Source organism: Calidris pugnax, unplaced genomic scaffold (assembly GCF_001431845.1).
Source record: "Calidris pugnax isolate Ruff unplaced genomic scaffold, ASM143184v1 scaffold208, whole genome shotgun sequence".
In the NCBI taxonomy this organism is placed as follows: domain Eukaryota; kingdom Metazoa; phylum Chordata; class Aves; order Charadriiformes; family Scolopacidae; genus Calidris; species Calidris pugnax.
In genome coordinates, this window is record NW_015090967.1 from 359,799 (window position 1) to 383,757 (window position 23,959).

The 23,959-nt window shown below is 36.6% G+C and overlaps 1 protein-coding gene across 1 annotated transcript in view; it reads left to right on the forward strand.

The window, feature by feature from the left end:
• CCDC171 (coiled-coil domain containing 171) overlaps nt 1–23,959 on the forward strand; it is a 152,176-nt gene that overhangs the window by 44,761 nt on the left and 83,456 nt on the right. Inside the window, exons 9-16 of the mRNA XM_014952582.1 lie at nt 1,868–1,970; nt 7,391–7,494; nt 10,554–10,643; nt 12,436–12,636; nt 14,558–14,725; nt 16,622–16,810; nt 22,320–22,824; nt 23,575–23,691. Of these exons, the coding sequence (XP_014808068.1) occupies nt 1,868–1,970; nt 7,391–7,494; nt 10,554–10,643; nt 12,436–12,636; nt 14,558–14,725; nt 16,622–16,810; nt 22,320–22,824; nt 23,575–23,691 (1,477 nt within the window). The remainder of the gene's footprint in view (nt 1–1,867; nt 1,971–7,390; nt 7,495–10,553; nt 10,644–12,435; nt 12,637–14,557; nt 14,726–16,621; nt 16,811–22,319; nt 22,825–23,574; nt 23,692–23,959) is intronic.

The following is a 23,959-nucleotide window of genomic DNA, read 5'->3' on the forward strand; positions in this document are numbered from 1 at the left end:
GCTTAGGGAGGGGTAGATGCAGTTAGAAAATAGAGCACAGAAAAGTGTTGAAGGCTGAATAAACTGGAATATACTGACCAAATTGTGATAAATTAATTAAACTAAATGAAGAAATTGCATGAGGAGATTGAAAAAAATAATTCTCACATTTGACTTTTCCCTGGGAAAAGGTTTTTCTGGGAAAATTTAGTCTGACCTTGGCTGTGCTGAAGTGGTTTATGTGAAAAGAGTATTTATTTTATTGTGATGCTGATCATATTGATGTATTTTCTTATTTGTAATATGTGAGGTCTTTGAGATTATATCAGTACATGAGAGTAAATTTTTTTAATGTGTTTGCATCCCATAAAATGTTTTTACTGGAGCTCAGCAGTTACGAGCTCTATTTATATAGATAATTTTATAGAGGAAGAATTAAGAGTTAGTTATTTTTGAATATATAGAAGTGGTTTGGAAATTCTTTATGAAGTGAAGTGCAAACCCTCACACAAGGAAAGGCGTGTAAATGCTACAGGGGACCTAACACTGAAGTACACATATGAATAATATATTAGTTGATATACAGTACATATAATTAGAATTGAAAGAGTAAAGCAAATTTATAAAATATTTAAGCTGAATAGTGAAGAACACTGCAGAGAATTAAATGCATTTCTTGGTTTTTTAGCCTGACAGTTATATGCTACCAGTATGTAGCAATGTCCCACACTTGAGAAATTGACTGGATCCTTACACATGCAGTGAAGCATAACTAAAGCAATAGTTTATAGATATCATAGAAAACTGTAGGATTTTTCTCAATACAAAAACGGTAACCTTCCATAACCAAGTAGAAAGGTAAATTACTGAAATAGGTGTTAGAATTTAGAATAAAAATAAATGGAGTCATTAAAAGCAATGAGACATCTTTGAGAGTAACCTTTGTCATAAGAAAATCAAGAAGTTATTTAAATCTAGTACCCTGTTGATCTGGGGGGGAGGGGTTGTTGAGGGGTTTGGGGTTTGTTTTTTTGTTTCCTAAACTGCTGAGATGTATTACTTTTTGTCAGTCGGCTACTAAAACTGTACGTTACATGTCAGAACTACAGATGTCCAAGAGGACCTTGGTTTTGTCTGGAATTACAGGTGCACATCTTTAAAAATCAGAAGTTTTAATATCAGATATAATTTGAAGGAATCATTTGATATAGCCTTTCTATTACAGTGATTAAAAAATCTGCTGTAATACCTTTCTGCCTTCAGAATAAAGCCACTGTCTTAATTTGAACAATAGGCTGTACTTAGTGAACAGTTTCTTTAAGAAAATTCAGTGATAGGAGCTGAAGGACTCTGCTGCTTTATATTCCATGCCTAAGGAGGAGTTTTTGATATTGAAGAAATCACTATCCAGCATGGAAGGTACTTACAATCAAAGGAGGCAGGTTTGCAATGAGAATAGGTGTGGGATTTGACTGAGTGCCAAATCATGAATTTCTAGCCTGTCTGCCAGTAGTTTGGTGTCTTTCTGGATGCCCTTGTAGGGTGTAACAATAGATTTCATTGCCTGCATAGATGGGTAGCTGATAATTAATGTTCATTAAGATATTTTTAAAGCAGAAGAAGATCTAGTTTTAGTACAACCATTTTTTCTTTTGGCTACCTGAAGTCTTTCATTCTTTTTAAAGTGTGTTTCAGGGTTCTTTGTTACTTATTTGGCGTGTTTTGTTAAGTCTCTTCACTTAAGAAAAGGAGTAATAAGAAATATATCAGGAATTTAAATTTAAAGGGGAACAAAAATACCATTGTGATCTGTATTTCTTCTGTTTACCATTTTAATGGGTTTCTTTTTTTCCCCTCTTGTCTTGTCTGTCTCTCCTGTCAAATAAAGGCCAAGAAACACCAGGTCTTTCTAACAGAGACGTATGAAAACAACATGAGAGAGCTGGAGTTACTCTTGGACAGCTTTGCTATGTCAGGCCAGCGGACAGCAGGTTAGTTGAAGGTATAAAATGACAGATGCATCTGTCAGTGTTCCAAAGTCACTACATTGTGGGAATTCTGCAGATGCCTCTTGCATTCCCTCCTCTCAACATGCTTTGATTTGATGACATGTTAAGAGCAGTTCTCACAGCAGTCAAATGGCCTTGCTAGCTGAGAAAGGGTGACGGAATGTGGACCTGCTGTTGTCAGCCCAGAGCTTGATTTACAAATGCTGGGGTGTATATGATCGGTCAGAAAAGGGCTCACTTGCTGTGCTCTAAATCCAACTGAGAAAAAAGTCCTTACAGTATACCTGCAAAGGGAACAGATGTTTTGCCTGAACTGAGCCAAATTCTGAGGCAACCTTCAGCAACTTAAAGGTCATATATTCAAAAAGGTTGTGTAGGACACATGATATAACACAATACTTTTTACTGTTGATTGTGGACTACTACTATGTTGCATTCATTTGATCTAATGCAGAACAAATATTTCTCCACTTTCATTAAAATTGTAAGTCATTGGTTATCACTCTGCTACCTAGCTTTATATGTAATTATCATATCAAACTCAACAAACTGCTGCCTGCTTACACATTTGAAAAAGTGGCTGACATAAACAAGGTGAACTTTCACATCAAAGCTAGTATTTTTTTTAAGGTGAAAATAATACACTTTAAAAAAATCTTCATTTAAAACTATCTATGAAAGTTTTCTGTGTGTGGTTCCTGTTAGAAAGTCACATACTAGACACAAAATGCTTCCAACTTACAGTGCAAGTAAACTGTAAGAAAACAGGCAAAATGTTGCTTAATGAGCAAATGGGTTTATTTTATGTAAATGGTGACTTTTTCTGCATTTTTTAGCAACAGTAGACATAAATGGGTCATATAACATCTTTAAATGAAGATGCATATTTTTTTGTATCTGCACAAAAATATTTTTTTTTGAGGCCTGGTATACTTAAAATTGAATAAAGGAACTTATTGAGATTTCTGTTGTCCTTAAAAGACTAGCCTTGAGTCTGTGATGCATTGATTTCCTCACATGGGCTATATGATGTTTTATTTGGGAACTGGTATCAGTCTTATTCTGTAATTATAAATGTAATTCCTGTGGGTAATACCTGTAGATAAGTCAGACTGAAAAGCTCTTCAAAACTGTATGTTTTCCTCAATCTTGCAAAGTTCCGCATGCCCAGAGGGGCTTCAGCAATTCTGGGGGGAGCTGGATGCTGCTGCCAAAGTGCAGTTTCCAAAGCAGTAATTGTCTTTTGGGTAGGTTTTCTGTTCTCCCTAGTGGTAAACCTTGCAGAGAACAGCTTTGACCTGTTTCTATAATCTAGGGATTCAGTAACAGTAACTTCAGTATTAATTTGCTTTGTTTAAAGTAAACTTTGAAAGATCTTATTTAAAGAGCTCTTTTTTTCTTAAGCTTCAGCATCTCTGCAGAGGCTCAATTGAGGCAGAAAGTAACATTTAGCTTTGCTGTGGATTGAGTCTTTATGGCTAATATTAAAGTGGACACTAAGACATTTGTTCTACATATTTATTATGCTTCTAAGTGTGAAACTTAATTTTCTAATGCTATTGCCTTACTGTGTGGTACCTACAAATTTATTATCTAATAGTATGACAATTTTCAAAAAAATGTTTAATGTAATCATATTTGAAATAGGAATGGCTAGGTGCCAATAAAATTTAAAAACCTAAATAAATCTTTGTAGTACAATTAGCGGATGAGGGGCTACATGAGCCACAGCTGACTGGGCAGTCTTTCTTTGTTATTTTTGGTTTTTAACTTTCGACTTAAGTGGTTGAGAGATCTACTTAAAAATCTGTCAATATTAAAGGTCCAGCCCCTTCACTTAAGTGATGATTAGACTGTAACTATTTGGCTATATAGGAAAAAGAAGACTATATTTTTAAGATTAAAAACCAAATTAAATCCATGTCTTCTCCTTTTTAAGTGACCTTTATGAATTTGCCATAATATTGTTATTCTTTTTGGGTAATATGCATGATTTCAGTTTATTGTATTTTACAGTTATTCAACAGCAGGGTTTGTGCTCAGGGAAATTTGTCTTCATTTCAGGAACAGTAAATAATTGTGGTTTGTAGCAATCTGAAAAAAAAGTGCACTAAATATAAAGTGCTAAGGGTGTTAGCTGCTTTAAGTTTGTGTCACTGTTTAATGCAGGCCACCAGTACTGTTTTGGTCAAAAATCTAGAACACAGCACCTATGAAGAAAATTAACTCTGTCCAAGCCAGGCCTAGTACTTTTAGTAGAAATTGTGAAACAGCAGCTGTGTTAACTCACTTGAACACCTCCAGTTGAACCTGGCATTTTCCCAAAATCCTTCCCCCAAACTCTTAGGTGAGACTGGGCAAGTGCTTCAAGTATTGGGTTTTTTCTTCCTCATTGCTGCAACAGACCCTGTCCAGCAAGAGAGAGCCATTTAGATTATGTTGCATGTCTCCTGCGTAGCTCATAGAATCATAGAATCGTCTAGGTTGGAAGGGACCTTAAAGATCATCTAGTCCAACCATCAACCTAAATCTGACAAAAAAATAAATAAGAAATAGGAAATAAAAATTACCAAGCCATATTCCTGAGGACCATGTCTACCCATCTTTTGAACACCTCCAGGGATGGTGCCTCAACCACTTCCCTGGGCAGCCTATTCCAATGCTGGATAACCCTTTCCATGAAGAAATGTTTCATAATATCCATTCTAAACCTCCCCTGGTGCAACTTAAGGCCATTTCCCCTTGTCCTATCTCCTGTGACTTGAGAGACGAGACCGACCCCCGCTTCTCTACACCCCCCTTCAGGTAGATTACAGGGAGCGATAAGGTCTCCCCTCAGCCTCCTCTTCTCCAGACTGAACAACCCCAGCTCCCTCAGCCTCTCCTCATAAGACTTGTGCTCCAGACCCCTCACCAGCTTCATTGCCCTTCTCTGGACCCGCTCCAGCACCTCTATGTCTTTTTTGTGGTAAGGGGCCCAAAACTGGACACAGTACTTGAGGTGAGGCCTCACCAGTGCCGTGAGGACAGACAACGTTTGGCCAGTGTTAAAGCAATAGGCTTGTTTTCAGCAAGGGCAGGATGGTAGAATCTGTTGGCAGGCTGGGCTGTCTAGAAAATGGGTTTGCAGTAAAGGCAAGGAACATCAGCGTGAAAAGCTTACTGGCAAAAGTCTGAGTTTGGCAAATGTGATGTCAGTTTAGATAGTTCAGAGGTGTGTTTTGGTGACAGCATTGCAGGCTTGGACTTTAGAAATGAAGATACATTATTTAGATGCTTGATGAAAGCTATGGGGTAGAAGACACCCCCTAGATTGATTTAATAGGTATTATTTTAAACTGAATGAGAATTGTGAGTTACAGCTTCTGTAGAGCTAGAAGCTTTTTTCTGTGCAGCAAGATCACTGCAAAATGTTCCTACAGTGGGTAGTAATGAGAAGTGGCTTTTGTAATTGAGAAGACAGGATTGGAAGCCTATGCGTCCTTAGCTACAGCTGCGGTTAAGAGGTAAAAATGATAGTAAAGTGTTACTAATCTCTTTATTAAATGTGAAATCTAAACTCTCACGAAATTTTATGAATTGTTCTTAGGTTGATTCTACGTTGCTATTTGGGACATCTGTAGGACTCAGAGGCTTGGTTAAAGGCACTGGAGTTTCATTAAGAAGATTTTGCTTTTCCCTGACTCTGTAGAGCTTTAGAAACTAGTGAATAGGTGTCGACTGGAGTGGCTGATAGGACAGAGCAGAGTCTGTCCCTGGGACATGCCGCCTTTTTAAATTCACTTGCATGCTGTAGAGCAGGTTTTGCTCCTGTTACTGAAAGTGATCTTGCAAGCCTGCATTGGTTTGACTAGGTGTGACTTTGACAGTAACAGTTCACAGGCAAGTTGAAGTGAGAAGTTATTATCCGATCTGAGTAGTACTCTATGCCTTCTGGTATTGTCAAAGGGTTGAGAGAGAAAAGGCTAATTAATTGAAAAAAATTTCAGAGCGGCTGTTGGCAATACTTTCCGACTGGTGCATACATGTGAAGTTTTCCTCTGACTACCATTGGTGCACTATTTGCAGCCTACAGGACAAATCTACATTATTTTTGTATAGTGCTTTGAGTAGAGTATCATGCTTATTAGTGAACACTAACTGTAGGATTCCTGAAAAAAACCCCTACCCTGCAAGTCTGTAAGTGCACCTCCTATAACTGACAAAGTTTTATGGAGATCCAAAAAAGAGACTTAGAGTTCAGTATCTGATTTGACTTTATGAGCCGCCCTAGGTATAGATTGCTTAGTGACACTGACCATTCAGAGGTGATAAAAGACCTGTATCATCTTCTAGTTTTGCTTGGAATCATGATTGTTTAGCCTCTCTGTAGTTCCGATGCCAGAGACTTGTTCACTTCTTTTGCAAAATAGGGATGCTGTTAGTGTTGGTAAAGTTAGTTTTGCTTATAAAACATCTTAAGACTTATGGTAAAGATTGTACGATAATTTGTTACAAAATAAGTTTCTAAATGCTGCATATGAATATAAGTAATGCTGAGAAGAATCTGTCAATAACCTAGTATTTTGCTGTAACACCAGAAAAAAATGAATAGTTTGTTCTTGGAAATTTAATATCAGCTGACATCTTGTGACCTTCTGATCAATACAGTGTTGTTTTGCTTTCTTAGTACATTGTACTAAAGACTTTGGAATGCTCAGACTTGTTCATATGTCCCTAATTAAGGCAACCAGATCAGAAGTCTCCATCTAACGGTTTAATAAATAAGTGTAGTGTGTGTATAATGGATATATCAGCTTTAAGATTTATAATTGAAACGTTATGTAGGACTCTGCAGACAGATAATAAATTTTTTTTACTATTTCCTTTGGAATGAAATTCAAGATCATTTAAAAGGTTTTTAAGACCTCTCCAAGCATAACAGTCATGTGATCTTTGGCTCGGTAAAGCTTTGAGTAAATGAAGTACTACATTATAATATGCATGCTTAGTCACAACAGCAAAATAATGTCAGGAAAAGTGTAACATACTTAACTTCCAGGCAACATGTTTTTCGAAGTGTGTTATTGTGTGGTTTTAAAGTTGGCTGGTCTGACTGAATGACACAGCCTTGATCACAGTAGAAATTATATGCGAGACTGCATACCAAATACATTAGGTAGAAATGTAATCCAGAATTTACAGTTCTGTATCTTGTATGCAAGCTTTTATACAAATGTCTTTCAGATGTATTTGCTGTGAAAGTATGGCTATTCAGCTGCATCTCTTGTGGCAAACAAGGCTGCTGTTCAGTGTTTGGTATTGTCACTGAAGCCCTAACTAATTTTAATACCTCTCATCCAGGGGAGTAGTTTTCTCTCTGTGGCTTTAAGGCTTAATTTTCATTCTGTATTTTTCTTCAGGCACTTGTAAGGACAAAGATAAACCTCCAAGCCTCTCTGTCCTTGAGACTTTGAGGTGTACCTTGACAGCTTACCAGAACAAGCTGGAAGATACGTCTAATGAGGTAACGCTTGCACTGTTTGGCTCTATATGTATCGCCTTCGGCCAGCAGCAGTACATACGCTTTGCTTGTAAAAAAGGTCAGAAGAGTGGGAATGTTGAGTTGACAGCTTCACATATACCGAAAGAAGTAATCTCTGTCACTACAATTTCTCTCAGCTTGCCCTACAGTGAAGTTTCACTTACATTTGGGGGCGACAGGGAAAGGAAGTGGGGTTTTTTTGTTGTTTGTTTGTTTGCTTGTTTTTTAATATGTTTTTCTTATTAACACTGTTGGTGTTATTTTTTCAATAAACATTCAGGAAACAGAACTGTTCATATCTAGGATTTCAGTAAAATATTATGGTTTAAGAGTTGCGCCATGTATACCACAATATTCCTAAATACGCAACACTTGAGCCTCAGCAGTCACTGGTGTCAGTTATATAAATGTGCATGCCCTTGTACATTTAAACAGTGGCAGAATTTTCTGAGATGAGTGTGCTTACAATGAAATCTCTTTTGGTGCTGTTCTGAGGTCTTTTCAAGTAAAATAGGACCATGACAATACTTTCTCTAAAGTATCTAAGGCAATAAGGGAAATATTTCAGTTTTGGAATTGTTACCCTTGAAAAAAAATCAAATGTTTTCCATGCAGCCCTACTGGCCTTTTATTTCACTGACTGAAAAGTCACAATCTTGCATTTATTTTCTCATTTGTATTGCTAATGCGATTAAATTAGTCCTCTTGGGTGTAGATGTTTTATGAATATATGGCTTTAAAGGCTGCAGAGAGAAGTTAACTGCACTGTTAAAGATTTCTGTACAAACTTGTAATTAGCTTATCTTTGGATAAAATTGGCAAAAACAGAAAGGCAAGGTGTGATAAGATTGTAAAAATGCCTGCACTGTTTTTTTCATTTCTCGATTTTGTCTTTTGTTTTGACAAATGCATAAGCTAGCTAGTCACTCACAACGTTTAAAAAAAAAAAAAAAAAAAAAAAAAAAAAAAAAAAAAAAAAATCGGCTTTCCCCCTTTTAAAATGGGAAGGGGGGGGGAAACTTGTAATTAGCTTATCTTTGGATAAAATTGGCAAAAACAGAAAGGCAAGGTGTGATAAGATTGTAAAAATGCCTGCACTGTTTTTTTCATTTCTCGATTTTGTCTTTTGTTTTGACAAATGCATAAGCTAGCTAGTCACTCACAACGTTTAAAAAAAAAAAAAAAAAAAGAAAAAAACAGAAGAAAAGTATATCGGCTTTGCCCCTTTTATTGGGAAAAGAATGATCTCCCGCAAGACCTTTGAATTTGTTCAATGGGCACAAAAATAAGTGACCATGGAAACAATTATACTTTTGTAAACAGCAAGCACTGTTTGGTCTCTCCCAGTGAGATAAGAGAACCGATGTGTATAGTCATTATGAAACTCTTCTGAGACCCAAGTCTGGAAGCTGCAGAGTAACTAGGAACATATTACCCACAGCGAATTGTTATTTGGGAGGAGGAACATCACGTGACAGGCAGCACAGTTGAAAAGTCGACTCAGCAGGCTTTGGCTTAGTGATGTGCTTTGTTGTGAAACTGTGCCAGAGACAGCAGTGGGGAGACCAAGGGGGTGGCTGCTAAGAAAGCAAAGAGAGTATTCTGACAGAAAGAAGAATGAACTGTCAAGGAAAATAAATCGCAAGCAGAGCAGGACCAACTGATGACCTGCCACAAGACTTCCCAGTAGGACTGCGTGTGACTGACCCTGAAGTTGTCATATGGAGCCAGAGATCACTGAGCACCTTCATGGTGCACAGAAAGGGCAGTGCTCTGTCCTTCTTGATTACCCCCACCCCCACGGATAACACTGCTTTTGGCTTTTTATATGTTAGATATGTTTAGTAATAAAACTTTTTAATAATACAATAATGCACAAAGGGACTATGAAGGGCACTGTGCAATAAAAACAGGATGTTTTAATACACAGCAGTAAGGGTTTAGTTTTGAGTAATTATGTAGTGGTTCTTTTTATAGAGAGATTTTCAACAAGACCCCACGTATTGATGGAGTTATTAATATACATGTACACCTGAATGTATACATGAAACTTGTCATGTGTCACCTTTAACTTCCTGTGTTAAACATTAGATTAAACGATCTGCTTCATTTGTGTGACTGAAAGGTAGATTTTAACGCATAACAAGCTTTTGAGTACAGAGGCTAGAATATGTTAGGGGAGAGAGAGAAGACTAGTAAACCAACAAAAAGACTGGAAATATTCCAGTAGCCCTCTGGATTTTACTGTAGTTGTTTCTAAGGGTTCTACCAGGTGTCCTGATCTGAGACCAAACAAAAATACAATTTCCAAAGTAATTTGTAAATTTTGTAGATGGGTTATTTCACTTCTGAGCTGCTCCTTGATGCTCAAGTGCTGGCAGTAACCTGCACTATAATACGTTTCTATTCGATGCTTTCTTTCAGACATTTGTATTGCTAACCTCATCATCAGGGAACCAAGGATACAGATTATAATGTGTTGTTATCTTTCTTGAAAGTGGAAAGTGAAGCTAGTACACATTATCTCATGAGCTACTTCTAAGGTGGTGGCTTGTAACACCACCAACAGTTCAGTACTCACCTTGCCTCTCAGGAATATTGCTCTTTTTATGGGTATGTGAGTACTATCCCGTGCTCAGTAAGAAGTAGACACCATGCTCGTTGCTGAACAATTTCTGCAAATGGACACTTGGAAAACTTGTTTTCTCATGCCACTCCCTGGATAGTAATCTGAAGTTACTACAGTTTTAAATGCATTTTGAAGTCTGTGTTTTTGTCAGATATTTTGCCAGTTAATGGGAAAGTTAATAGTGGATTCGGTTTGGGATTCTGCCACTGCTTTTTATCTTAAATCATTATTAAAAAGTTATTTAGTGCTTTTGTAATGGCACATTATTTAGATTGCATGGAGTATAAATATTGCTAAAGGAACTGAAAACAATTTTTTTTTTTTTACATTTATATACAAAATTCTTTTTTTATAGTCAAGTGATAATGTAGCCTTCCTGTAAAAGCCTGTTTGACCTCCATATTTTTCACAGCTTGGGAGAATGAAGTCTTTGTGTGAAAAGATCACAAAAGAACTTGAGGTATCCAAAAAGAAAATGTGTACTTTAAGTCAAGACGTTAAGGTATGATTTCATAACTTAACATAAAATTTCAAAGTTTTGCAAAAATTATGTTTGTGGATTTTCTTATCAGAATCAGTCTCTGTATCACTGTATTCTGTTGAGCATACTAGTTTACCTTGCATGCTTATGGGAAGCCGTGCTGCTTTATTCTGGTTACCACCTTAGACTACGTAACTGATCATTTCACTGGTTGCACTTCTGAAATAATTTGAAATAGATTTATCAGTTTGCAAAGTATTGTTTTATACCGAAATCAGCATCAGGGTTTTTTTTTTTTTTTTTTTTAACTATTTTGCTAAAGAAAAGGAGAAGAGAATTTAATTACCTTCATATAAAAGTACATTACCATCATATAGAAGCACATTTTATCAAAGATGTCCTTTACTTTGTTAATTTATTTTTTTTGTTTGTGTTTATCAGACATGTATGTATGAAGCATCAGGTCATCCTTAACAGTTGTAAAATATGCAGCCCAAAATTCTTAGAATAAAATCTACCTGGGAACTGATAAAAACACTTGTGAACCCTTTTCTTTAGTTTCTGAGCAGGAACATTCTTTGTCTCTCTTTTTGGCTGACACACCGCTTTTGTAATGTCCTGTCTGGTTACATCAGTGGCCAATGGAGTGAGGAAGTCCTGAGGTCATGGTTAAACTTAATCTCCCAACTGGCAGTGTATTATATTACTGCCAAAATAGAATGTCTCCACTCCCAGTGTTTCTCAGAATCTTTTGCTGGGGATGTGCTGCTTTATGACTTCACTTTAGTCACAAATACTTCTGCAACACTCATTGAATCTTCATATGAATTAATACTTTCACATGAGCTCCTGTCATCTGATCTGAACTTTCTTTACTAATTTATGTTCAGAAGACTTAAGACTTCTGCTTCTGTTGCTGCACCTTTGTAAGGCATGTATATATGAGTGAAAACTAGATTCAATCTGAAAACATTTCTCTTAGAAGTTTAACATTGCTTTAATCTTTTAATATTTCCATTAAGAAGAATAAAAGTTGCCGTTGTCTTATGAATTTGGGAGTACCTTTCCTATTAAATTTCCTATATAAGCAGCTATGATTTTATGAAAAAGAAACAATGCTTTCAGTTTGACCTTTAGCAAACTTTAGTGGTGCTGGAATCCCAGTGCTTGTAGGAGAGGAAAGCATGTGTATCTGTCCACTCCATCTCAGCAGTCTTTTGGCTGAACATGGGTAGTGTATTAAGTTCTTTGTTTACCTTGTGAGATTTGGTACTGGTAATATGATTGTATTTATGACCATTTCTTATTATTGGTGTCTTCCCATGGTCAAACCTCCACAGAGAGTACTCACCTATTTATTTTTTTTTTATCATGCAGATAAAGAATACAGTGGGTAACAACAGCTGTCTGTGTTGCATACCAACTCAGCTGTAACAGATCAGAGATTTACTTACGAAAATAATGTATCTTTTCACAAGCTCTGAGAGCTCTCCACTCTGAAGAGGATAATTTGCGTCCATGCGTTCTGCATCTCAGCTGTGGGGGTAGAGGGGATTCCGAAGGTCACTGCATCATGGAGCTTTTAACTCTGAGATGGATGTCTGATGCTGTCTAGTTACAAGCTGTGGGGAAGGACTGTTGTAAATTTTGAAATTCTGTTACTGACAAGATACAGTCAGCTTAGCTTGGAGTCTTCAGAATACATGTGGCTATATGACTATTTACTTCCTCAGATGCTGAGGACTGGAATAAGGTAACATTTTATGGCGTAAAATTCTTACCAGCCTTTTTGTTCCGTGCCTCTGTTCTACAGGAAGCTCAGAATAACCTAACTGATGCCAATAAAGAGTTAAATCATCTGCACACTAAGTGTGCAGACAGAGAGACTTTAATAGGAACTTTAAAAATGGAACTGCAGAATGCACGGCAATGCTGGGAGAAGGAGAAAGTACGTGCCACAGAATCTGAAAATGAAATCCAGAAGCTTACCAGGGCTTACCAGAAGGATGTGGAGGTATTACCAGAGACAAGATGACTGTCAAAAAGAGTCTTTATTTAATCTCAACTTTATACATTTACATACATCAGATGGTTACTATTGGTCTTAACAGATTTATCCCCAAAATATGATTTTAAGTTACGTATTTTGAGATGTGTGTTTAATATCTACAAGATCTCAGGACATACTGGTTCTCCTTCCTTATATATCGGAACTAATAGCTTAACCCTTCCAGTATTTTGAATTTTTTAACAACTGAGTTTATTTAAGGAGCTACACCTGACTATTATTTCTTTCTTTCAAATTGAAAGTTAACAAAAATGTTTTAAAATTGGAACATACAGTAGTATCATCATCCTGTGTTGTTAATTACCTGTTCATATGGCAATTCATACATAGGAAACATGGAATTGAGGTACTTTTACCTGCATGCCACAAAACCTAGAAATTCTTATTTGTAACCTGTTAGCTTATTGCGGTTTGCTATATGTGGGAATTGCTTCACAAAATCTTACTTCAGAACTATTCTCTCTCTCCTTATATTTGTTTACAGATGTTAATGTTGTTACTTTTTCCCCACAGTGAAGCAGTTCTGTACTAGCAATAGCAATGATATTCTTTATCATAGTTGTCATGCATATTGAGCTCATTACTTCCACAAATTTGGACATGGATGCCAACTGAGTAAAAAGGAAACATTCTTTCCACCTTTTTTACAGTCTGGTATTTAAATAGTGTCCACATGAAGCAGCTGGAATTGTTTCATTATCTGAAACACATCAGATAATGATTAAAGTGAAGGAAACGAGAAGCCTGACTATATTGTAAAGTCAGCATGTCTACAACACTGTGGTTGCATTCAACATGTGTGAATTGATTTTGGGTCTTGAGATGCCTTTTTTTCATACCAAATGGATAATTACCATCCTTGGTTTATCACAGCCTAAGCAAAAATGTAATAATGGTGGCACACTGGATTTTCCTTGGGGAATTAGTAGATTTACTAGGTACAAAGTTAAAATACAACTTAATGACAATTTTTTTTATTGCTTAAAATGTGATGAAGTAATTGTGGGAAAATGCACCTAAGTGTAATGGAAAGGCCTCAGAAAAACCATAGTTTCCCAGCTTGGTTACCCACCATTTCTTAATGTAAAGCATCATCCAAGGCCACTGGAAAACAACGGGAACCTTTACAATGGTTTACTGACTTTGAATAAAGGTTCTGTTTCTTGTGGCATTTGAAGTGCAGCTTTCTATTATTGTTTTAATCAATGTTGCTAAGTTGCATATATATTACAAAAGGATGAAGGCTGGAATTTCTGTTGCATGCTGTTGTTGCTGAAGTTTATTTATAACTTGCATCAATTTATTATACTACTGACTAAAATCAGTGTAAATGAATGAGACATGGCTTGTGGAATTTGAGTGATGAAGCTATAAGCCTATTTTGTCTAGGTATTTGGTCATACATAATCCATGAAAAAAGGATTTTTAAAAGACTTTAGAGTGATAGTTGTATAAACAGTGTATTGTGCTGCCAAGTCAATCAGACAGTTTTCTGTGTGCTATGCAGCTAGTGGAAGTTGATACAATTTGAATGTACCTGAAAGTGTTAACATGAATGATTAAATTGCATCTACTAATAGCACAGAAATTTTTATCTATATCAGGCCATCGTAACTGCTGCAGGACTGGACTTTCTTTATTTATATACTATGGGTAATTAGACAAATCTTGTAAAAACGGTTTTCTTGCTCTGGCTTTAATATGTATGACTGCAAATATTAACAAGGAATTGAATTTTGAAAAGATTTGAGAATGAGCTTTGTGGGTTTTTTCAGCTGCGTGCAGCTCACATTACTACACATATGATGCATCTCTTTGGATTCTATCACTGTTCAGATACAACAGTTAATTTTTCTTTCTGTCTCAGGAGAAGCTAACTTTCCTCCATAGCTTATACCAGCGTTTGGTAGCAGGCTGTGTGCTTATAAGACAACCAGAAGGCATCCTAGATAGATTCTCGTGGTCTGAGCTTTGTGCAGTCTTGCAGGAGAATGTTGATGCCCTGATCTTAGACCTCAACAGGGCTAATGAGAAGGTAAGTGTCCTTAGGCACCAGCTACCTCTATTAAATTCAGTGACATTTGTCCACATCACAGTATCATTAAAAAGGACTGACATTCATCTTATTTCAAAAAGAATTTGGACGTTAATAATTCAATACCATTAATTATGGCTTGTCTACAACTCAGTTTGATGCCATTGCTGTGGGCATGTAAATGTGACTGAAGTCTGTATGAAGTCTCTAAGCTCCACTTTCTGTGCAGGACATGCTAATAGTACTAGCCAATATTAGCCACAGGGACCTAATTAAAAGAAAATAAATTAATCTTACTGATGAAGCAATTCAAAGAACTTAGTCATTTACACTAATAAAGCAAGTCTTTATTTTAGCATAAAACAGAAACAAAATGCACTTACTCCAGGAACATCATCTTTTAAATTATATGTTTGTGATTCAGAGGTACTATCTGAAAAAATGCCAGTGTATTTTTTTGGTTTAATGGTAACTTTTGGACTATGAAATTTGTATTCAGAAATACAATGGAAGATACTTATTTTTATAAAACATGTCAATATTTATTGAAGGGAGAAGCTGTACTTTTTTGCATTATTTTAATGCGTCTAAGGTTATGTGGCCTTTCTCCCCAGAAATCCCTGCATTTTAGGAAAGAAAAGACCTTTTTTAAAATAACTTAAACTGGCTCTGCAGACTAACGTATGCCACTCTTTAGGATTTCAGTTAATGTTCTGTCTCCATTGATCAGGCCAGTCCTATGGTCTAGCAGAGCGACCCCGGATCTTGGCTGCCCTGACATTTTGTTCTTGAGGCATAGGAAGGGAAAAGCTCTTTTGGACATTTCTCATCTGCTGGAATTATGACTGCTCTTCTGGCTAGAGTAAGGGACAGGGCTGGTTACAGTGAATTGTTTTGACTCTGCCCATCATTTAGTAAATACCCCAGCAGCCAATGAAAATTACTAAAGAGGGATAGTATAAAAGTTGGGTTATGCGGACTGGATGTACATCTCTATTTTCCACATGGGGTAGAAGAGAAAAGGAAGTGGAAGGGAAAGGAGTGAACAGTGAGTTCGCAGTGTTTGGGGGGATTGTTTCTTGCTTTTTAATTTAGTATGGTTATTGAGATTGATTGTGAGGTCTCTGGAGCTCTTTTCATGTACTTACCAGCTTTTCAGGGATTTGGGGCAGTGGTGTTACCTGTATTGTATTTGGTTTCTGAAAAAAAAATTTTTCTTCTGCAGTTTTGTGTGAGTTGTTTGGGAGGTAACTTGCTGATATTCTCCAGTAACAAAGTGTAAGCATGTGTATTTAGAGGTCACTGTTAGCTTGATTCACTCCTCCATCTAGTTTGCATGGGAGCTGCAAAGTTAAACCACAGAGTGAATCCCTTCATGCTTGTTGAAAAACTAATGAGCTACTTGTGAAATAAACATTCTGTATGCAAAAATTTCCTGAGATAATTTTAATACTTAATAACGTATGGAAAGTCTTGGCTTTCCAATAAAACAAAACGTAAAAATAAGGGCTGTTTTTTCATTATTACTTGCAATCCTTGCAAACTGCTAAAGGACTCGTATACTCAAGATTACTAACTTAACTTAGATTTAATGCACTTGTTTCAAATAAACACGGGAAGTGTCCAGTTCAGGCTTCCAACAAAGAAGGCAGCAGATATCTGCAAGGTGGTCTAAGGATGGCAAAAGTAAAACCAATGAAAATTCATTATTCCAAAATATGTCTCAATTTTCTTGTAAGGTTCAAGTAATTTGTTATGAAAGGCTTTTTCTTAGTTTTAACAAACTTGATTAGAGTTTAGATTTTGTGCTGGAATAGTCTGTGCTCAATATGAACAATTAAAGAAAAAGATGTTTTGAGAGGTAAAAGTACTTATTTTTAAATGCTTGTCATGCAGATATCTCACCTAGAGTATGTTTGTAAGAAGAAGTCCCATACTATGAAGGAGCTTCAACAGAGCCAAGAAGATGCTTTTAGCAAAATGGCTGACCAGATGAAAGCACAGGAAAGCTGTTGGCAGAAACAAAAAACGTATCTGGAACAGCAGTACTCAGGTCTCCTTGGGGAGGTTCATGCAAGGGCACAGGTATGGTGCTGTGAACTTCTGATTTATTTTTTTTCTCGTAAATAATTAAAGGATTATATCAGTAATTTAAGCTTCTAACCAATGTAAGGTTGTTTGGGAATTTTAGTATATCTTTAAAAAGTCCAACTGTGTGCTAGTCTTAACTTCACTTATAATAAGAAATAAATTACTTTGTTAAAATATTCCAGAAGTGAATTGCTTAATTTGGTCTAGTAGTTGCTAATGATTTTTTTCTTTTTTAGAATGTTAAAGCTGTAAGATTGAAATTGCTTATTTTAAGAATTATATAGGGCAGCAGTTACTTTTTCAGTGTCATGCCTTGCAAAGACTCTGTAGAGTAGCAGTAATGTGGTGTCATCTGGGGATAAATTTAGATACATACATTCTGACCCTAAGAACCAATTAGCAGTTACAGTGGTAGATTTCAACAGTATTAAAAGACTTCGTTATACGGATACTACAGTGAGCAGTGGTTCAACAGTGTAAAACTGTCATCACTGATTGTTAGAAAAGTTACTTGCAATCTAAAATTTTCACACTTGTTCTACAACCACAATTCACTGGCTTTACAGTCACATTCCTTTACGTGTATTTCAGTTAAAAGTGTTGTGAAATAGAGGAAATAAGATACACCTTGTTATTTCTGACTGCCATCTGAAACTCACTTCATCAGAAGAATGCTGTATTTGACTCAGATTTTGAGCTTTGAAGTCTTTGAATTGCAAAAAATGTATTTATGAAGTATTCTTTAGACAGAGCAATTTATGGTAAATTCCTGGGAATGGGTTAAAATCTTGTATATATTTTTGCTTGATATTTACACTTCACATTGGAAATTGCCAATTCTGAACATCACTATGAGTGGAATAAGTGGCATCCCTACTTACATTAAGTTCTCTCAACATCCTGTAGTTTCATCTTACAAAATAATTGCCAACAAAAACAATGATAAGATGAGGAAGCGTAATTTTAAAAATTACTTTTTCTTCCTAAAGAAGTGGAGTTACACAATTTAGATTTCTGCCTGCTGTGGATTCTGCACAAAAGAAAGGTCTGAGTCATCTCTTTCAGAACTCTAGTGTATTGTGGAGAATTCCTGCTCTGCAATACTGTGGCATTCTTCGAGGTGGTGCTTCCTAGCTGAATTGTGTAGACAACAAGCAGAGCACGTACTGAAAACATGGTTCTCTTTCGTGGAGTGTACATCGTCTGGAAAAGACTTCATCTGTCAACTTGCTGTACAGGACTGCTGGCTTTCTGAAAAGGAAATGCTTTCCCTTAGAAACATCTGGGCATGTTTTCTAACACAGGTTACGTAGTGTTGGAGTACAAGCTGGTGGTGTTGTAATCTAGGCAGTGCAGTGCCTGTATGCACTTAGATGATTCAAGAAAACTTTGTCTCATCTTTTTTCCATCCCATGTTCAAGGCCTTCCTTACCCTTCCACGTCAACCTGGGAAGAAGACAGTTAATTTCTTAAGGGTTTCTATTTTGTGACTGACTTTAGATCTGCAAATACCAGATTAAGCCTTTCCCTTTCTAAGATCCATAGGGTCCATGGATGTCTGCTCCTTGGGCAGTCCTAAGCCTGAGTGCTTGTTTTTTGTAAGACTTGATTGTTTTTTACCTATTGCATTTTGAGCCTGTTAGCTGCATTTATCTGGAAGATCGCTGCTCTGTTGGATCAGAGGTGTGCAGACAGACTAATATTGTAGTATTATTTCCGTAGGAAACAGGAAAAAATGTGCCACAAATTACGCAATGCCTTCAAAGGATCTTTCACATACTACTGAGTGCCAGTTTTTACACAAAGATACAGAATACAATGTTTAAATTTAATTATTTTAACAGGCTTTATTAATGAAATTTTATAGGAAACATAAAATCAATGTTAGTGGAATGTAAGTTGCCAGTATTTTGTGTTTTATTGTAGAACTGTGTGTCTCATCACTCTGGGACATTTATTCTGGCACTACAAGGGAACTGTAGCAGTTTGCTGTATTTTCCATCCGAAGATCTGAGTTTAACAAACTAATCCCTTGTAGGTGTTATGGAATAGGAAGATGAGTGATTTTTGCTGTCCTGCACCAACCTAATGGTGCACCATAGGATGCATCCTTTTATTTATAACTTTGTCTTCAACCAGTGCTTCATGCTGCCCTCTAGACATTTTCTCCTCAGAGCTCGTGGGTTGAGCATTCTTCTGTTTTCCAGTTGTTGGTACATGTCGAAGGCAAACTGAGAACTGCCAATTCAGACTCTCAGGAGTTAACAGAGTTCTAACTGCTCAGCAACATGAGTAACCTAACTTGGAAATAATTGTTCTGGTTTCTTAGAACTGCAATAGAGATCTGGGGCTTTTCAGAACGGTCTCCTTGTGACTGAAATGTAGCACCACAAAATCTGGAGGTTTTAGTAGCAATGACAGCTGCCACTGTTTCTGTCCGCAGCCAGTACTGTTCAGGCTCTGTTGACTCCAAGATGGGATCTATGGGTGTTAATAGGTACTACTTCACCTGCAGGTCAGATGAATGGTGTAATAAGAAAGCAGTTTCACTGTTTTTCTGTAGGGCAGAAATTCCCAGAGTGGCCTTATCACAGATCAGCAATAAAAAAGGACACTCTACGGATTTGGCCCTTCTTTGTCCATGGTGTCCATGTTTGGAGAGTCAGTAGAGCTTAAAATGCATATCCCTTTCCCTTGCCTTTTGTAGCAGGAGCGCAGTCCTCGTGATTTGATAGCGTGCCATTTTGAAAATGTTACTATGCCTGCTCCTTAGCCTTACACAAATTATTTATTCAGACCATGCACAGTCTCAAAGGAAATGTCCTCTGAATTTTAACTATCAGTTTTTGTTTGTGTATTATGTAGACATTTATTAATCTGTCCCCATTTTTTGTGGCAACCACTTAAAATAGAAGGGTTTTGTTCTGATGTGCAAAAACATGTTGTAAGAGAAAAACCCTGTAACTACTATAAAAATGTTAATTTCAACAGAAAAATAAAAGGTTTGCTAAATAGGAAAGGGGAAAAGTCCTCTAGGGAGAAAAAAAATGTCTTTTATTGGCTTTTTTTTGGTTTGGAAAGCTGTGATTTTACAGCAAGGCAGGTAAATTATCTAAAGGCTAGGGTATCGTATCAAAATTGTATCAAAAGTCAGTGCAATCCATGCAAAAGGAGAAGAAGTATCCATAACTATAGTGTTCCTGACCCACCAGGTGTCTTTGATAGACACGTCTGGCCCATGTACTTAAAACACAGAAAAGAAGTGGGGGACAGTGGTGTTGTTGTTTATTTAGATATATAGTTCTATATATAGGAAAATTTTTTAAGTCATAATGTCATTACATTTCTAGTTTCCAATTCTGTTTTCATGCCGGAATAAAGGGTAAGGACCCAGTAAAATGTAGGATAAAATCGTGTTGCTCATAGCACCTGATTTTTTTGTTAAGGATTCTTGGAATCCGCCAAGCTCTGCAACCCAGTAGGTGTCCCTCAAAGCTCGAACACTGAAGGAAGCTGGCTTGCCCATGTTTAGAAGAGGATTCTACATCCCTTTCAAAACTGTGCTTTTAAGCTTTGAAGAAAAGACTAGAAACAGTGTGGGGCAAGACAAAAGCAGTTATTAGCTGGTAAAACCAAGAAGGTGTACATCTTACAAAACTTTTATATATCTATAGTCAGAGATTGTCTTGTTCACTTTTGCATTTTATCATGTAACCATAAGCATTAAAACACTAAACTTTTAAAAAAAATAATCTTTAATTAGCCAGAGCACTGAATGTTAGTATTGCTACCCAACAGCCCTGTAGGGATCACACTTTGTTTACTCAGATATTGGCCTTTCACCTGTGATGGCCAGAAACCATAAGCTGTTTTCTAAATTCAGCTTACCTTTTCAGTTCCTTCCAGTCATGCTATCAGTTTTTTTTTTCTATAAAAATCAAACACTGTAAATAATGCAATAGCCCTGAAAGTATTGTACAAGTTTATACTTAATTTTAGATTAGTAAAGTGACATGAGGCCTGTAAATTGCATTTCGTAATTAAGTCTTTTAGTTACCTACTCTATTTTTGTATCACTGAAAGTATTTTAATAACGCTACAAATTTTTCCTCTTCCAAAAAAGTAATAAAATATTTATTTGGTCAAAGACATTCTGAACTGACTACAGTACTTCTCTGTAGAAGCATGGCACCTTTTCTTTCCAGTGTAGGGATATCTGTGTATTTTTTTTTTCCTCCCGTTTTGCTTGCAGGATGGATGAGGGAGAAGAAACTAGGTGCCCCCCTCACCACTTGCTTGGGAACTGTACCAAATAAAACACATGTGAATGTGGCTGGAAGATACCATTTTACTTCTCTTTTGGCCACTGATAACAGGAATATCCTCACCCCATTTTTAAGAAGATGGCTTATAGCTCTAAGACGTAGCTGAAACTTGGCATAATCCTCTCTTTTCTCCATTATGTCGACTTGTCATTCCATTCATGTTTGCCATTTTCTGTCCATGTACTGTAACTGAAGCTTAAGCATTTAACTTGAGCTTGTGGGCTCTTTGTGAACAGTGCCTATAATTTATCTCCTTATACCACTGGATCCTGTGTCAGTGTAGCCTCATTTGGCCTCAACCACCTCCTCTGTGGTTGTTCCAATCACAGAGGACTGTCATGCATTAAGTCTAAGTCTCTGAGGTCCTAGCAGAGTGTCTTGATTCCCATGCATGTTAGCAAAAGCAACCAGTCTGCACGGTCTAACCTTAGTCCTGGCATTCCCTGGCTTCTTAGTCTCTTCATTTTGCTACACTCGTTTACTGTTTTGAATTTCCCTCTTTCTCTGTTTCAGGGCATATAGAGGAAAAGAAAAAATATTCTGCAAGTTGGAAAAAAGTCTGTAATGACAGTAGCCAAAACAAAAATATCTGTATTACACTGTTCTTCTGAAAACTCAATTCTGTATGAGACCTAATTAATCTGTGAATATATAAGTAGGGGGTTGATTACAAAGTAATTAGGAGATCACCTTTACTTCCCCTTTCCCAGCTGCTGCCAATCTGTCTAGGTTTATCTTCCAGAGTCTTCCTTCTATTTTTTCCTCTCTTACACAAACTTTCTTTTCTGCTTTGAAGAGCAATGTTATTTCTGAAATTGGAGCATGTAATTGCCTATTGTTAAGCCAGCTCATACCACTGTATTGCAAACAGGCAGGTACTGTTGGACCTTCTGTGAGCTATCACAGTACTGGTGGATTATTGTCAGAAATCTGGAGTTGCAGATTGTGCAAATTTTCCTTGTGCTATTGATTTCTTTTCATATATCTGGTTCTGTAACTGTTTACTAGGAGAGATACTTTGATAGTATGAATAACTTTTGTTCCTTCAATGTGTTATTTGATTCTGGAAAAAAATATTACTTTTAGCTTTTGTCTAGGTAAAAGTGATTTTGTTGTTTTAAAAGATATCTTCTAGTTGATATTTTTCTGGGTTTGTTTGTTTTTTCCCCTTACCACAGGAATACCAAGAAACCATGGAGAAAAACAAGGAAAAAATCTATGTCCTTGAAAAAAGACAGGAGAAATTGTCTGTTGAAAATGTTTCTGTGAAAAATACATTAATGCAGGTTCAGAAGGAGCATTCGTCTCTCCTGGCAGCCTGTGCTCTATTAGCAGGTGCCCTGTATCCTCTCTATAGCCGATCATGTGCTATGTCTTCCCAAAGAAACCTTCTCCAGGATCAGGTCAACATTTATGAATTAGTGAATCAGGAGATTAAGACCCTCGTTCATGCTCTCTCTGATGTAGAGGAAAACAATCAAGATGAAGCAAATCTGAAGAAAAGAAAATTCAGAGGCCTGATTCATGTATTCCGAAGAGGTGTGATTGCAGTTTTGGCAGTTAACAGACTTAAAGTTTTAGCCCAGTCTTCTAGTTCCCTCTTCTCCTGGGTAAATGGCTTCAAAGAAGGCATCGGAATTCTAGTTTGTATAGGAGACTCCAAAACCAAGCGTAATCTGTCAAGTAAGCTAATTGTTTTCTTCTGTGATAAGTGTTATAGCAAATTACATGGTTAATGAGTAGCAAATAGTAATGTTATTATTAATAGAGTGTAAAGATGAATTTGATGACAGTTTGAAAAATGTAATTTCTGTATTTGTGATTTCTGCATTTCTTGACAAATATAATTTTGCCTAAAAGGAAATGCTTAGTCTGTTAAGCACTAAAAGAAGAGTTACAACTACACACGTGAGCTCATACTGTTTGATATCCTTGACGTGTGCAATATGGATTTCAGAACTAGGTCCTAACCACACCTTCTCTGTGGTAAATGTTTTGTAATATTCCTAGATGATTGACCATCACCTTATTTTTTGAAAATATATTTCCTTTTTTCAATCACTTTTAATATTTATTTCCTACTAAAAATGTGAGAAGTTGCTTTGTGATTCAGTTAAAATATTAGTATAGTATTTCTACATTTTTCTTTACAGACTATGTAGTCCTCCTGTCCCTTTCTGTTAGAAGACCAAGCTCATGCTTCCCTCTACAAAGAAAAATGCTGTCAAAACTGTTTCCCAAACTAGACGATTCATCTACTCTTCTGTTCTAGTAGTTTTGGAAGCATATTTAATACAGTCTAAATTGTCCTGAAAGAAGAATTAGTTTGTGGCTTCCATACTTAGTTTTGATCAATTTCTGAGGAGCTGGAATTAGTAGTATGCCTTATCCAAGTTAATCAGTTTTATTGCTAGCTACAATTCTATTTCACAGGTTGTGACGTGGAACAAATGCACTGTGTTGAAGCACTCAGCTGGTTTACTAGTTCTAACCTCCTTGCTGCAATAATCAGTTCTGTCACTGAATTACAGGATGTTGTAAACACACCAGGTAATTTTTAAAGTATATTACTGTAGTAGAAGATTTTAAAAAATCATCAGGTGTTTTTTTCCATTTTAAGGATTTTATCTGAACTATTCTGAATCAAATCTCTGGAGAGCTGTATTGTTGGAGTGGATTAATTTTCTTTAACTGGTGTTATGATACTTTATCACCTCAGCATGTAGAGTCATTGAATCAGAAGGCTGGAGAATGCTTCTAGAAAGCATATGAACAGTTTTGCCTGCTTTGTTGTGAGATAGTGAAAAACCGTCTATAC